The sequence below is a fragment of the Bos mutus genome, chromosome 24 (assembly GCF_027580195.1).
Source record: "Bos mutus isolate GX-2022 chromosome 24, NWIPB_WYAK_1.1, whole genome shotgun sequence".
Lineage (NCBI taxonomy): Eukaryota > Metazoa > Chordata > Mammalia > Artiodactyla > Bovidae > Bos > Bos mutus.
In genome coordinates this window covers 32,472,859-32,488,824 of record NC_091640.1, presented here as the reverse complement: position 1 = coordinate 32,488,824, position 15,966 = coordinate 32,472,859, and the positions used below count along the sequence as shown (strand labels likewise).

Genomic DNA, 15,966 nt, shown 5'->3' with positions numbered 1-15,966 from the left:
CTATACACACATAAATGTCACACATTTAGAGAAAAGAGCTACCATTATGGGATGCAATAATAAAGGGGAGTTTGATAAAAGTAATGGTACTTGGGTCAGATCTTGAAGACTAAGTCTGTTATTGTTAAACACAATGCCCAATAAAACAAATGTATCTAAAATATCTATATCTATTATTTTCAGATGGTCTGAAAATACTGGTTCTGAGAAGAAGAGTCTCAGAATCATGATCAATGAGAACTTGAGAGGTAAGAGGATTTGCATCTACCATTTATTGAGTGGCTATCATGTGGCAGGCACTACATTCCAGGTGCTTGAGATAAAGGGGTAAGTAAGTAACTGAGAAACAGTTTCTGTCCTTACAATACAGTCTGGCAAGGAAAACAGAAAGTAAAACAATTATTATTGAATGAACAGTATTGATCAGAGGGAGTCTTTAGAGTAGTCAGAGGGAAAGCATATATTTGTTAGAAAAACTAAAATTAATTAATTTAACAAAGCACCAGTTGGGAAGACCTTTTGGGTTCAAAATCAGGAAGAAGCCAGCAGAGCTATGAAATGTATTTTGCATTCTCTTACAAATAAGAGTGAATAGAAGAAAAGGAGGAAAATTGGATTAAAATCTCCACCAAAGGCTGTAACTGGATTTGCATCACCCGTGACTAAACTGCCCTGGCAGTGGCTCCTAACCTTTTGGGAGTAATCTTAAGAGAAAACCCAATCAACAAAACAAATGATACAGAGTCACGTGTGACCCAGGGAGCTCTGCCTCCAGCAAAGTCAGGAGGGAAGTGCTGGTCAGGTCTGTGCCTCAGTGATTAAGGTGAGGAGAGAGAAAGTGATGGTGTTTTCTCCCATGGACTAGGCAAAGAAAGAGTACTAAGCCACTCGGTTTCATAACCACTTTGTCTCCTCTCTGACTCCTCCCACCTGGCTGCTTGAAAGGAAGCCTGGACCAGAACAGCAGCCCGCCCTCCACCCAGTGCCCTGTCCCTACTGAGATCGGGGACAGCTCTCAGAGCAGGGTGGTGCCGGTGGTGCTTTAGTCACTAAGTCATGTCCAACTCTTTTGTGACCCTATGGACTGTAGCCCACCAGGCTCCTCTGTCCATGGGATTTCCCAGGCAAGAATACTGGAAAGAGTGGGTTGCCATTCCCTTCTCCAGGGGACTTTCCCGACCCAGGGATGGAACCCGGGTCTCCTGTATTGCAGGCGGATTCTTTACCGACTAAGCCATCAGGGAAGCCCCCATGTTACAGGCCTGGGCAGATGGAAAGGTAGTGGCTTGAACTTTTGCTTGTTCTTCTGTCCCCTTCTGAGACTTGAGGCAGCTAGGTCTGCCCAGAGGGGGAAATGGAAACAGAAAGAGGTACAGTGATGCGAATGAGCTGGAGGGTCATTTGGAAACACAAAGTAAGAGCCTGTAGGCTAGTCTTAGAGAAGCCAAGAAGTTTCTAGAAGCTACACTTAAAAGATGAGGAAAAGCTAGTATTTCACATGATGAGAACAAGACCCTAAGGCATGAGAAAAGTTCAGCATTGCTGAACTCTGAGTAAGAGGAAGGAAGAGGTGAGAGGTGATATTGCTAAAGTGAGGAGACACAGGTCAAGGTAGAGTTCGATTACTCACTAAGGCACTGAGGTCTCAAGACTTGATTTGTGTTTAGAGTTCAGTTCAGTTGCTCAGTTGTGTCCGACTCTTTGCGACCCCATGAATTGCAGCACGCCAGGCCTCCCTGTCCATCACAAACTCCTGGAGTTCACTGAGACTCATGTCCATCAAGTCAGTGATGCCATCCAGCCATCTCATCCTTGGTCGTCCCCTTCTCCTCCTGCCCCCAATCCCTCCCAGCATCAGAGTCTTTTCCAATGAGTCAGCTCTTTGCATGAGGTGGCCAAAGTACTGGAGTTTCAGCTTTAGCATCATTCCCTCCAAAGAAATCCCAGGGCTGATCTCCTTCAGAATGGACTGGTTGGATCTCCTTGCAGTCCAAGGGACAGAGGCACCTCTCAAACTACAATGTACAACACTCCCTGGAGGCAGCATGGCCAGATGAGAAGAGCTGCAACCTACAGGCAGGATGGCTGTGGCCAGTGTCAGCGCAGGGACAGAGGAACAGAGAAAGGGACAAGGAGAGATACAGGAAGACACAGGATGCGCATCGCTGCAAGGATGCACTCCAAGGTTAAGATGACTCCAAGGCTTGGGCTTGGGAAAGCGTATCAAATGGAGATGTGTTCTCTGAGATGAGAAATACCGGAAAGAACCTCAGGACAAGAGAAGAGGAAAAAAATAATAACAATAATTGACAGAAAAATTACAAAGGATTTTTTTTGTTGTGAGTTGGAGACTTTGGCCCTGCTTCAATTCCACTGTCCCCTTGAACTTCTGAACGGGAGACCTTAAGGACTGGAACAATACCTCAGCTGCAGCAGCCAAGTGACTGTCCTCAATGAGTTCTACCTTTCACTGTAGATGCAGATCTAGGCATGAAAATCTGTAACCTTTTCTAGCTCACAGATCAAAAGTTTAGAAGGAAATACAGAATTTTTTATTTAGTCCAGGTTCTTTACTGGTGAAGAGCAGTCTCTGCAGCCAGGCTGCCTAGGATCAAACTCTGTCTGGTTTTTACTAACTGTATGACCCAAGACAAGTTACGTAAGCTCTCTGTGCCTCCGTTAGCTTATTTATAAAATGGACATAATAGTCATACACTAACACTGGGTTGTCATAAGGAATAAAAGAGTTAATATAAGGACTTCCCTGATGGTCCAGTGGCTATGACTCCACGCTCCCAATGGAGGGGGCCCAGGTTCGATCCTTGGTGAGGGAACTAGATTCCATACGCTGCAACTAAGAGTTTCCGTGCCACAACTAAGACCTGGGACAGCCAAATCAATAAATATTTTTTAAAAACGAGTAAATATATGAAAAGTACACAAAACAATGCACACACAAAAAGGGCTATATGTGCGTGTATTCTGGATAATACAATTTGTGCATTACTGACATATTTCACATTAGAAAGTGCATGGGACACTTGTGGTACCTAGCTGACTACAATGATGAGGAAACATCCTTCCAACCCAAACCCATAAAGATGCTGATAAAATAATAGTAATAATATAATATATATCAGAGTTGGAAAGAACAAAATCCCAGATATGCTGGAAACCAACAGAGAAGTCAAGGCTGACAGAACAGGAACAGGCAGAGGTGCAATGGGGAAGGCCAAGCCCTGGGGGGTCAGAGGTCAGCTGGACAAAGTGGGGGAGCTGAGAGCTGCTCCTTCACATCCTCGTGAAGGGAGATGCGGCTCTGATCTTACCAAGCAGAGCAAGGCCTTGTAAAGGGCTGGATCCCCAGAAAAAACAGAAATGGGCAGGGCAGCAGTGAAGAAGGGCATTTCCTACCAGTGCTCTGGGTGGGCATCATGAAAAACAGAAATCCCTAGCTTGTACCACATTTAGTAGGCAATCCGATTTTAAAATGATTACATCCTCAACAGAAACAAAACTACTGTGAAGGGACAGTTCCATAATCCAGAAGGAGGAAAAACATACTCTCAATGAAAAGTTAAAATCCAAAGTGAAGCAAACAATCCATTCCAAGGGACAGTCAGCCAACAAAACCAAAGAACCGGCTCCACCAACAGCTTGAGACATAAGAACACACTGAAAAGGGCTTAGTTTTATATATTTAAAATTATTAGCAATAAAGTTAGAAATATATGTACTATGGAAGAGCAGTCCTCTATGGAAAAAAATAAAAACTTTTAAAACCACCACCTAGAATTTCTACAATGATGAAATACAGTCCTTTAGGATTAGAAAGTCAGAGGGCTAAACAGACCAACTAGATCAAATTGAGAAAGAAACTGAAACTAGAAAGTAGATCTGAGGAAATTACTCAGAATACAACACAGAAAAAATAGAAACAGAATGAGACACTAAGAGATGGGGGATAAAATAAGAAGCCTCCCAAGAAGTTTCTGCGGAAGAGAAGGAATGAAGAAGTAAAGTGTGAAGTGACAACAAAGAACTTTCCTAGACTGAAGGAGGAGTGAACGAGTCTTTGAATTAAACACAGTCTCAAAGAGCAAACGTAAGACACTTTAAAACTGCAAAACGACAAAGACAAAGGGGAGATCTTTGAAAAGCAATGCTATGCTAAGTCACTTCAGTCGTGTCCGACTCTGTGCCACCCCATAGACAGCAGCCCACCAGGCTCTCCCATCCCTGGGATTCTCCAGGCAAGAACACTGGAGTGTGTTGCTATTTCCTTCTCCAGTGTATGAAAGTGAAAAGTGAAAGCGAAGTCGCTCAGTCGTGTCCGACTCTTAGTGACCCCATGGATTGCAGCCTAACAGGCTCCTCCGTCCATGGGATTTTCCAAGCAAGAGTACTGGAGTGGGGTGCCATTGCCTTCTCCTGAAAAGCAATAAGAGAACTTTAAAAAGAAAAAAAAAAAGAGCCTATCAAAGAATCATCATTAGAATGTTAGAAGCCAGAAGAAATTGGAATTGCATCTTCAAAACACTAATGGAGGGGCTTCCCTGGAGGTTCAGCGATAAAGAATCTGCCCGCCAATTAAGGAAACAGGGGGTTTGATCCCTGATCTGGGAAGATCCCACATGTTGAGGAGCAACTAAGCCCAGAAGGCAAGACTACCAAGCCTACGTGCCACAGCTACTGAAGCCTGTGCACCCCAGAGCCTGTGCCCCCCACAAGAGAAGCCACCACACTGAGAAGCCTGAGACCATACCCAGAGAGTAGCCCCTGCTTGCCACACCTAGAGAAAAGCCCACTCAGCAACAAAAGACCCATAGCCAAAAGTAAAAACTAAATAAAATTATATATTAAAAAAAAAAAAAAAACAACTAATGGACAGTAACTAACCCAGCGGAGGTCAAATAAAGATTTAGATGAGAGGGAAAGTTTGCTACTCACAGATCCCTAGTGAAAAGAACTATTCAAAGGTTTGTCTCAGGAAAACCACTGAATCCAGAGAAGAATCCGATATAAAAACCAATGGCATTGACTGTGGAAACCCCATCTGTTAAAGAATGCAAACTGCTCCCAAGGGGAGGGCTGACAGTTTCTTCCCTCTTTAAGTTCCTACAAGATTTCACTGATTTCTTTCACCAGTGTTTTATAGTTTTCTATATATAGGTCTTTTGTTTCTTTAGGTAGATATATTCCTAAGTATTTTATTCTTTTCATTGCAATGGTGAATGGAATTGTTTCCTTAATTCAATTCCTCTGTTTTCTCATTGTTAGTGTATAGGAATACAAGGGATTTCTGTGTGTTGATTTTATATCCTGCAACTCTACTATATTTATTGATTAGCTCTAGTAATTTTCTGGTGGAGTCTTTAGGGTTTTCTATGTAGAGGATTATGTCATCTGTAAACAGTGAGAGTTTTACTTCTTCTGGAGGAATCCAATCTGGATTCCTTTTATTTCTTTTTCTGCTCTGACTCCTGTGGCCAAAACTTCCAAAACTATGTTGAATAGTAGTGGTGAGAGTGGGCATCCTTGTCTTGTTCCTGACTTTAGGGGAAATGCTTTCAATTTTTCACCATTGAGGATAATGTTTGCTGTGGGTTTGTCATATATAGTTTTTATTATGTTGAGGTATGTTCCTTCTATTCCTGCTTTCTGGAGGGTTTTTATCATAAATTAATGTTGAATTTTGTCAAAGGCTTTCTCTGCATCTATTGAGATAATCATATGGTTTTTATTTTTCAATTTGTTAATGTGGTGTATTACATTGATTGATTTGCGGATATTGAAGAATCCTTGCATTTCTGGGATAAAGCCCACTTGGTCATGGTGTATGATCTTTTTAATATGTTGTTGGATTCTGTTTGCTAGAATTTTGTTAAGGATTTTTGCATCTATGTTCATCAGTGATACTGTTCTGTAGTTTTCTTTTTTTGTGGCATCTTTGTCAGGTTTTGGTATTAGGGTGATGGTGGCCTCATAGAATGAGTTTGGAAGTTTACCTTCCTCTGCAATTTTCTGGAAGAGTTTGAGTAGGATAGGTGTTAACTCTTCTCTAAATTTTTGGTACAATTCAGCTGTGAAGCCGTCTGGTCCTGGGCTTTAGTTTGCTGGAAGTGGGCTTTTGTCTGCTGGAAAGACAGCCTTCAGAATGGGAGAAAATAATAGTAAATGAAGCAACTGACAAAGGGCTAATCTCAAAAATATACAAGCAACTCCTGCAGCTTAATTCCAGAAAAATAAATGACCCAATCAAAAAATGCACCAAAGAACTAAACAGACATTTCTCCAAAGAAGACATACAGATGGCTAACAAACACATGAAAAGATGCTCAACATCACTCATTATTAGAGAAATGCAAATCAAAACCACAATGAGGTACCATTTCACATCAGTCAGAATGGCTGCTATCCAAAAGTCTACAAGCAGTAAATACTGGAGAGGGTATAGAGAAAAGGGAACCCTCTTACACTGTTGGTGGGAATGCAAACTAGTACAGCCACTATGGAGAACAGTGTGTAGATTCCTTAAAAAACTGGAAATAGAACTGCCATATGACCCAGCAATCCCACTGCTGGGCATACACACCGAGGAAACCAGAACTGAAAGAGACACGTGTACCCCAATGTTCATCGCAGCACTGTTTATAATAGCCAGGACATGGAAGCAACCTAGATCTCCATCAGCAGACGAATGGATAAGAAAGCTGTGGTACATATACACAATGGAGTATTACTCAGCCATTAAAAAGAATACATTTGAATCAGTTCTAATGAGGTGGATGAAACTGGAGCCTATTATACAGAGTGAAGTAAGCCAGAAAGAAAAATACCAATATAGTATACTAACGCATATATATGGAATTTAGAAAGATGGTAACAATAACCCTGTATGCGAGACAGCAAAAGAGACACAGATGTATAGAACAGTCTTTTGGACTCTGTGGGAGAGGGCGAGGGTGGGGTGATTTGGGAGAATGGCATTGAAACATGTATATTATCATATGTGAAACAGATTGCCAGCCCAGATTCGATGCATGATACAGGATGCTCAGGGCTGGTGCACTGGGATGACCCAGAGGGATGGGATGGGGAGGGAGGTGGGAGCGGGGTTCAGGATGGGGAACACATGTATACCTGTGGCAGATTCAAGTCAATGTATGGCAAAACCAATACAATATTGTAAAGTAATTACCCTCCAAACAAGTAAATAAATAAAGTGGAAAAAAAAAGATTTCACTGAATTGTATGATCTGTATACTCAATAACTTGACAGAACAAATGTAGTACTTGTATCTCCCCAAATTCAACAGAAATATTATAAATTTATTAGCTAAATATGTTACTCATTTCATTCACTCAAAATGTGTGTGTGTGTGTGTGTGGAAGGGGGAGGGGAGGTTGGACAAGGGCCAAGGGAACACAAGCGCCTACTATGTGCTATGCACATAGTTTAGGTGCTGAAGATAATCAGTGAATAAAACAAAGTTCCTCCCTTCATGGAGTTTATATTCCAACAGGAGAGGTAGACAGTCAACTACACACACACACACACACACACACACACACACGAAGGTTGGTAAGTGACAAAGAAGAACAACGCATGGCTGGAGATGCAGAGAGTCCGAGTCGGACATTGAGACAGGACTTGGTATCAATAACATCATGGCAGAAAGAGCCCTGGGCCCATCAAGAGGGGAGTCCAGCCACAGGCAGACCACAGTCATGCCGGAGGGAGCCAGGTGACCCCAACCTACCCCTCCTCCCACCCTACCCCATCTCCTGACAAAGTCTCTGTCAGCTGGAGCCAATCAGAGGGCCAAGGGCAAAGAAGCCCTAAGAATGCTTCTAAAGTTGATAGTGATCAAGGGCCCAGGGCATCAAGCAAGGTTCTGCTGGAGCAAGGGGAGCGGGGGTCAGGGAAAGTCCTGGAGAAAAGCCTTCCAGGCAGAAGGGCCAGCACACCCAGGCAGCTTTAAGGAAGAGTAAGGCCAGTGAGGCTGCAGAGAGGCAGGCAGGAGAGGAGGACAGAGAGGTGAGACAGGACAGGGAGACTCTGTAGATCATTAGAAGGAGTAGATCATTAGAAGGGCTTCATCTTTGTCTCTAAGTGAGAAGACATGGAAGCAAAGGGGTGTTTTGAGCTAAGAGTATCAACCCGCTAATGCTTTAGAAGGATCCCTGGGGCAGGGACTGTAGGGACACAGGTGGGAATTGAGTCAGGAGGCTGTTTTTAATAGCACACGAAGGAGATGAGGGTGGCTTGGACTGGTATGGCAACAGTGAAGGGGTGGTAAGAATCCTTACTCAAAGTCCAGGACTTTGACTAAAGTTGTAAGTGGGTTGAACAAAAGCGCTTTTCAAGACTTCTTCTTTTCGGTAACTGACAACATGATAATGTCTTCAATCAAGGATTTACTATACACAGTTAGCAATAAAGTGCATGCATTAAACTTGGCCTGTAAAGTAATGTATCTTTTTTGGAAAGTTACTTATAAGTATGTATCAATAGGTTCAAAAACATTAATATATTTTCACCCATAATCTCATTGCCCAGAATTCTATGGTAATAAAGTGATGTGGTCAAATATAAGTGTACCATACATTATTTACAATGGTCAAAACCTGGCTATTACACCTAAGGGTAAATTTAGAGTTGTCGGGTAGAACAGATTGACTACATGGCCTTCGGGAAGTCTTCCAAAAGTTTTATAAGTTTGAGTGATTTTATTCATTTTTGCAACCAGGCTTTTGGTAAAGATCAAATTGTAGCAATTTCAGTACTGCATCCTTTACACCTTGAACGATGTGTTGTCCATGTCAGATACGTAACTTTGGTATTAATCCAGATGGAAATTAGGCTTAAGGTCCACTCATGAAAACGACAGTGGCTCAGATAGTAAAGAGTCTGCCTGCAATGTGGGAGACCAGGGTTCAATCCCTGCGTTGGGAAGATCCCCTGGAGAAGGAAACGGCTAACCCACTCCAGCATTCTTGCCTGGAGCCCATGGACAAAGGAGCCTGATGGGCTAGAGTCCATGGGGGTCACAGAGAGTCAGACACAACTGAATGACTAACACACACATGAAAACAAAAGCATTACTTTAACAGAGGACCAAGAGACACAGTGTTTGGTCAAAAGTGTTCACAGGGATCATGGGGAGAAGAACTGTAAATAAAGCTAAAAAATCAGGTTAAGAACATCCTTAAATGCCAAGATAAAAAGTTTGTATTTTATTCTGCAGTTTCAAGGACACTTAAAAGATTTTCTCAGGCCAAAAAAAAAAAAAACACATTTATAATCATTTTTAAACGGTAAGTTTCTAAAATGAATCTGGCAGCAATAATGCAGTACTTCACAGCATTTGAATTGGAAGAGTTCCTGAAAGCCTTCTGACTCAACCCCCTTTAAGCATGGAATGCAGAGGGTGTGGGGGGGGGGTGGTTCCCAGAAGGCAGGGAGAGTAAAGGGCAGGCGCTGCAGTGATCTGGACGCAGGCAGCACGGAGCGGAATGTGTACCATAGAAGATGCAGTAAGAAAGAGGGTGGGAGTCTTAAAAGTTCACATTCATACAGTTTTGTACCAAAACGTAAACCAACTGACAATCCCAACCACAAGATCTGGATTCCGTCCACAAACATTTTAGTTTTTCCTCTTGAGATGTCACTGGAAAACTACGTAGGCAGTTTAGAGTAGGATGTGTATCTATCAGCTTCCTTTAATAAAGCCCATGTGCCGGTTACTCTGTACAATCCACTGGCATTAAGAGCAGACTCAGTTACCTTCAAAGCTCTAACTCCATTCATGAAATTATCTCTACTCTATTTCTGATCCTGTGTTGTTCTATTTACCTACACCAGTCTTTCAGAAAATAATGTCCATAATCGTCCATGTATAAACCCACTGACTTTTACTGCAGATACATGAAGTAGCACTGTCAAATCACAAATATTTTTCAAAGTTTCCCAGACGTCACTGTGCAAAGTGAACGCACTCTTGGTACTGAATACCATGTATGTCTCTAAGACATACATGCATGCCATTATTATGAGTGGCAAGTCATACAGGTGACCTGAACCAAGACATCTGTCTCAAGGTTCAAAAGAAGAAAAAAAAAAAAAAAAAAACAATTTGGTTGTAGTTCTGATATAATTTCTTACTTTGGTCCAGATGAAAAAAAATAATCTTTACATTTCACCTCACTCTGCACAGTTTCTGTATCTTTTAAATGTTGTTAGTGTCTCAGCTGAGTTTAGATGATTCTTGGTGAGGATGGTATTTTAAAAGCCCATAAATAGTCATAGTTGCATAAGTCTGTGACCATACTAAAAGCCACTGATACACTCCACATAGGGGAATTCTAGGCTTATGTGAATTAAATATAATGAAGCTGTTATTATTTAAAAGCCCACTGAGCATAAACAGCATAAGTAATAAAATATTCCAGCTAGCAGTTAATAATCAAAATGACTGCTATCCTTCCCAAGCTGTCATCACTCATATAAATAAGTGTTTGTTGAACTGAAGCAAAGTGATGCCTGAGGTACATCTGGACAGATACAGAACTTTTATGCTCAGTTTATTCTGATATCAACATACCTTCACCTTTCCTGGGCACATACAAAACTAGATCATTATTAAAATTGATATAGTCATAATCTCATAGACAACTAAGTTGATTAAATTTTAGTGGAGTTATTTACAAACATATCAGAGCTAAAGTCTAAAGCAACTGTTAAAAGTCTCAAGTCTAAGGCACAGGATTACTGTTTAATTTACAAAGTAATCAATTTTTTCTCAAAACCTAATTTGCATATTGGATTTTATATTGGGATTTTTGTATTTTGCATTGGGTTGTATTTTGATTGCTGGAGTACTTATAATTAACTCTTGGTAATTCATAACTAAAGAAGAGTAAAGGTATAAAAATTTACTTTTAAAAAGGAGATTAATAATTAGACAAGTTCATGTATACATTCACAGAATGGCAAAAGACCAAGGTCTGGGAACTGCCAACCCCTTCATTTTATAGGCAGGGAAACTAAACCTCTGAGAAATTAACTGTCCCGCTTAAAAGTAACAAGTGGCAGAACAAGGATTCAAATCTAAGACAATTTGACTCCAAAACCCAAGTCTTCTGGGATTCGTAAATAGAGCTCTCACTCCATAGCCAAAATGAATTACAGCCCCAGAAGGTTAACTTTGTTTTTCAAATACAATTCTGAATTCAAAACCAAAAATTATCTGTAATGTATAACCAACCAAAGGATGAACATCTATGATGATGGGTGTCTTAAAGAGTGGGGTTTTACTTCTTTTTACCTTGAGCCATGTCACCCTCCTTGATCATCTTGAGAAAGTTGGAAATTTCTTTATCTAGTCTCTGTTGGCATATCTGTGCTTTCTGGAAAAGAAAACAAAAGAAAAGTTAAATACAGGATTTTTACAGTACATATGCTTTAATATTGCCATTGAAACTTTTTATCTCACAGGTTGATATACTGTAATAATCGAGACATGTTCCTAACAGAGAGAAAAGGGTGAGAGAAAATCACCTTAGAAACTGAACATAACCATGTACAGATTAATAAAAAAATCTTCTAAATTTTAAATACATTCAACATGTCAAGATACTACACAACTGTATCAATTACTTCTAATAACTCATTACACAATATATATCTGAGATTTGATTTATTCACACTTAGTAGGCTTGTTAAATTCATCGAGAAATTATAAAATGCACTCATTAAGAATATCTTTTAGAAATTGTTTTTGTTTGAAAAAATCCAGATGGTAGTAACATTTGGAAACCACAACCGGATTTTCATTCAGCAAATCTAAGTGAGCACAGCCCCCACATAATCAGACCAGCAGGACATTTTTTCAGTCAGTGAAAGCTTATAAAAATAAGGTAAAGCAGTCTTCCGTGTAATCGGAAATTTCTACATATTTAGATCCCTAAAAGAAAAACAGAGTTTCATGATGTAAACTGCATCCCATCTTAGTATAGATTCGTAAGTCCAAAAATGAAAAATCAGATAAATCTGTAATTCTGAAATAAGTTTTTTTTAGTTTCCCTTTAAAGGAAACTAAGAAGCAAGAATAAGAAGCAAGAAAATCATCATTGTAAAGTTGGCTGGTTATGGCAATAAGAAAATATTCTGAGAACCTTGAGCTTATCAAGATTATCATACTGTTGTAGGTTGAGTAATACATTAAGCCTATGAATTCTTCTCTGGTTGCTCAGTGGTAAAGAATCTGTCTGCCAAGCAGAAGACCAGGGTTTGATCCCTGGATTGAGAAGATCCCCTAGAGAAGGAAATGCCAATCCATTCCAGTATTCTTACCTGGAGAATCCCATGGACAGAGGAGCCTGGTGGGCTACTGTCCAAGGCGCGGCAAAGAGTCGGGCATGACTGAGCACGCACGCATGAATCTTCTCTACTTTGTACTCCTAACATCAATTGGCTCATCACCCAACATTTTTACTCCCCCTAAATCAGACCTACGTGCCAAGGTGATACAGGTACGCATGCTCCCCACCTGATAAATCTTTCAGTGGTTCAACTCAGCTCAACCCCAGCGGAATTAATCACGGTACCACATTCGTGACAGGCAATGTTCTCTTTAAAATGTACATTACTCCATTTTGAGAGCTCCAACAACATAAAAATGCGGTTCATTTTTTGCAGGGGGAGATAGGAAGAATACCTACACTGTGCCAATACCTTTCTGTGCCACCACAGAAACAGAAACGATATGCTGGGTAATTCTTTCAGACACAGTCTTTAAATACACATTTAAGGCAAGAAAAAAGTCGATCAGGGGCCACTGAAAACATGTACCACACAACCAAATGTATCACTCATAATTTATTTATAGAAAATTGTCATTTCACTCTATACATATTTAATACCCCTACCCATGTGCATCAATACTACTGTTTTCTGTCTCTTTTTTTTCTATGCTGAAAAGTTAGCTGGGTGCACAAAAGCAAACAAGAGCTTCATTTGCAGACTGTGAATCTATAATCATAGTTCCTGTGGTTACAATTAAAGACAAGAAACATTCTCCTGCATCATCCTCAAATACTTGAACTATATTCATCATCCTTCAGCATCTCTAACAGTAAAAATCTTACCCTGATCCACAATTTACTTAAGAGTTACACAGTAGGTAAGCTGGAGAAGATTCCATCTACACATGCTGTTTCATAGTTGTATACAAACAGGTATCTGCTATTCTAAACAATTAATGTCGTTTAATTGATGCTAAGAAGCAGCAGTAGTTATAAACACAATTTTTAAAAATCCACATTCTCCAATTTGTTATCAGTTCCTCTTAGTGGCTATTGGTTGCAGTACAAAAACCGGAAAATCTAATAGTGTGTGTGCACTCAGTCTCAGTCATGTCCGACTCTTTGCCACCCCCACAGACTGTAGCCCACATCTGTCCATGGAATTCTCCAGGCAGGAATACTGGAGTGGGTTGCCATTTCCTTCTCCAGGGGATCTTTCCGACCCAGGGATCGAGCCCGGGTTTCCTGCATTGTAGGCAGATTCTTTACCGTCGGAGCCACCAGGGATTGAGGAAGGTTAATGTTCATTCGTTCATCGCAGAGCCCAGCGTAGTGTCTCACTGACTTCCATGCCACGCACCTTATGTCGGGGACTCCTTAGGTTTCCATTTTTATTGACCCTACTTAAATGAGCTCCCATGCAAGCAGTATTCTAATAGCTGAAGTGTGACAGTATTTTATACCCAGGATACCTGGGCACAGAGCCCAAGAACAGGAGCACACCCACAGACCTCGGCCACAGAGGGTGGCAGACGCCCGGGTGAGCAGCTGGGCCCCACGCAGGTCTCCTGCTGCTACTTCTTCCCATCCAGAGTTCTGCTGTTGGTTTTAAGTTGATGTTAAACTGCTTTGTCCATCCTGACATAGGAGACAGTTCAAAACTGTGTATCAAAGGAGTAGGTATCTACGGAGGAGTGGCTGGGATAGCAGAGAGGTCATGAATTTCAGCCTATTTGCCACATACAGACAATCCCATAGTTGGTTAATTGAGAGCTGAAGCATAAGCAGATATAAATTACTATATATAAAATAAAAAATAAGGTCCTACTGTACAGCACAGGCAACTATATTCAATATCCTATATTAAACCATAATGGAAAACAGTAAGAAAAAGTATGTATGGATAACTGAATCACTGATGTACATCAGAAACTAACACAACACTGTAAATCAATTACACCTCAATTTTGAAAAAGGATCAAAGCAGACTGCCTTCCAACATCGATAAAAAGAAACTACTGATACACACAACATTGTGGGTGAACGATGATAGCCACCAGAGACATATGGTGTGATTCCATGTAGCTGGAATCCTAGAGTGGACAAAGCTGACAAAGACCGTGATGACAGAGCAGCTCAGTGGCTGCCCGAGACAGTGTAGAGAGCACTGTCTGGAAGGGGAATGGAGATCTTTTTGCGGTGATGAAAACATTCCACACCTGGATAGGAGGGACGGCTGCACAGGGTATTTGTCAAAACATATTAAACTTAAGACACTACAATGCCCTCATTTTATTACATAAAAATTGTACCTTAATAACATTAAACTTTAAAAATATTGGATTGTAGAATCCAGATAACCTTCCTCTGCAGACAACAGCCAGCATCCTGAGCCCTGGAGCCCCATACTCATCTCCAAACTTTCCAAACTCCAGCCAAATCCACTTCAAGGATAACTTCATACTCCATATATATATATATGGAGTGTATATATATATATATGCTTGATTTCTTGTATGGGTACCACTCTATCAGCTTTGAGCTGATGTACACTCATCTTCCTACATTCACTTTAATTAGGAATCATTTACTCGTCAGTCAAGAAAGTCTGATATCACTTTCTCATATGTTTAAAATTTAGCATCATCTGTTCATTACTTCTTATAACACAGGTATAGTTCAGAGCCTGTAAGAATCAAGAGATCCTCAATGAATAAAACCCCCGCTATCCTAGTGCCACCCCAAATGTAAGCACCCATCTCAGTTTGATCCAAAAGAACTTTCTATGATGATGGAAACACTCTATATCTGCATTGTCCAAGGTGACAGCCGCATGTGACTATTGAGCACTTTCTCAGTTAAGTCACTCAGTCATGTCTGACTCTTTGTGACCCCATGGACTGCAGCATGACAGGCCTCCCTGCCCATTACCAACTCCCGGAGATTGCTCAAGCTCATGTCCATCGAGTCAGTGATACCATCCAACCATCTCATACTCTGTTGTCCCCTTCTCCCGCCTTCAATCGATCCCAGCATCAGGATCTCTTCAAATGAGTCAGCTCTTCGCATTAGGTGAGCAAAGTACTGGAGTTTCAGCTTCAGCATCAGTCCTTCCAATGAATATTCAGGACTGATTTCCTTTAAGATGGACTGGTTGGATCTCCTGGCAGTCCAAGGGACTCTCCAGAGTCTTCTCCAGCACCACAGTTCAAAAGCATCAATTCTTCGGTGCTCAGCCTTCTTCACAGTCCAACTCTCACATTCATACATGACCACTGGAAAAACCATAGCCTTGACTAGACAGACCTTAGTTGGCAAAGTAACGTCTCTGCTATTTAATATGCTGTCTAGGTTGGTCATAGCTTTTCTTCCAAGGAGCAAGTGTCCTTTAATTTCATGGCTGCAGTCACCATCTGTAGTGATTTTGGAGCACAGAAAAATAAAGTCTCTCACTGTTTCCATTGTTTCTCCATCTATTTGTCATGAACTGATGGGACCGGATGCCATGATTTCAGTTTTTTGAATGTTGAGTTTTAAGCCAACTTTTTCACTCTCCTTTTCACTTTCATCAAGAGGCTCTTTAGTTTTTCTTCAATTTCTGCCATAAGGGTGGTGTCAATTGCATATCTGAAGTTATTGATATTTCTCCTGGCAATC

The 15,966-nt window shown here is 40.9% G+C and overlaps 1 protein-coding gene across 5 annotated transcripts in view; it reads right to left on the bottom strand.

Annotated features, from left to right (window-relative positions):
- The window catches only part of OSBPL1A (oxysterol binding protein like 1A), a 230,981-nt gene that overhangs the window by 134,476 nt on the left and 80,539 nt on the right, over positions 1-15,966 (bottom strand). For all 5 annotated transcript variants that reach the window (XM_070361859.1, XM_070361857.1, XM_070361856.1 and 2 more), the window contains one exon: positions 11,331-11,412. In XM_070361859.1, coding sequence (XP_070217960.1) covers positions 11,331-11,412 — 82 coding nt within the window. The remainder of the gene's footprint in view (positions 1-11,330; positions 11,413-15,966) is intronic.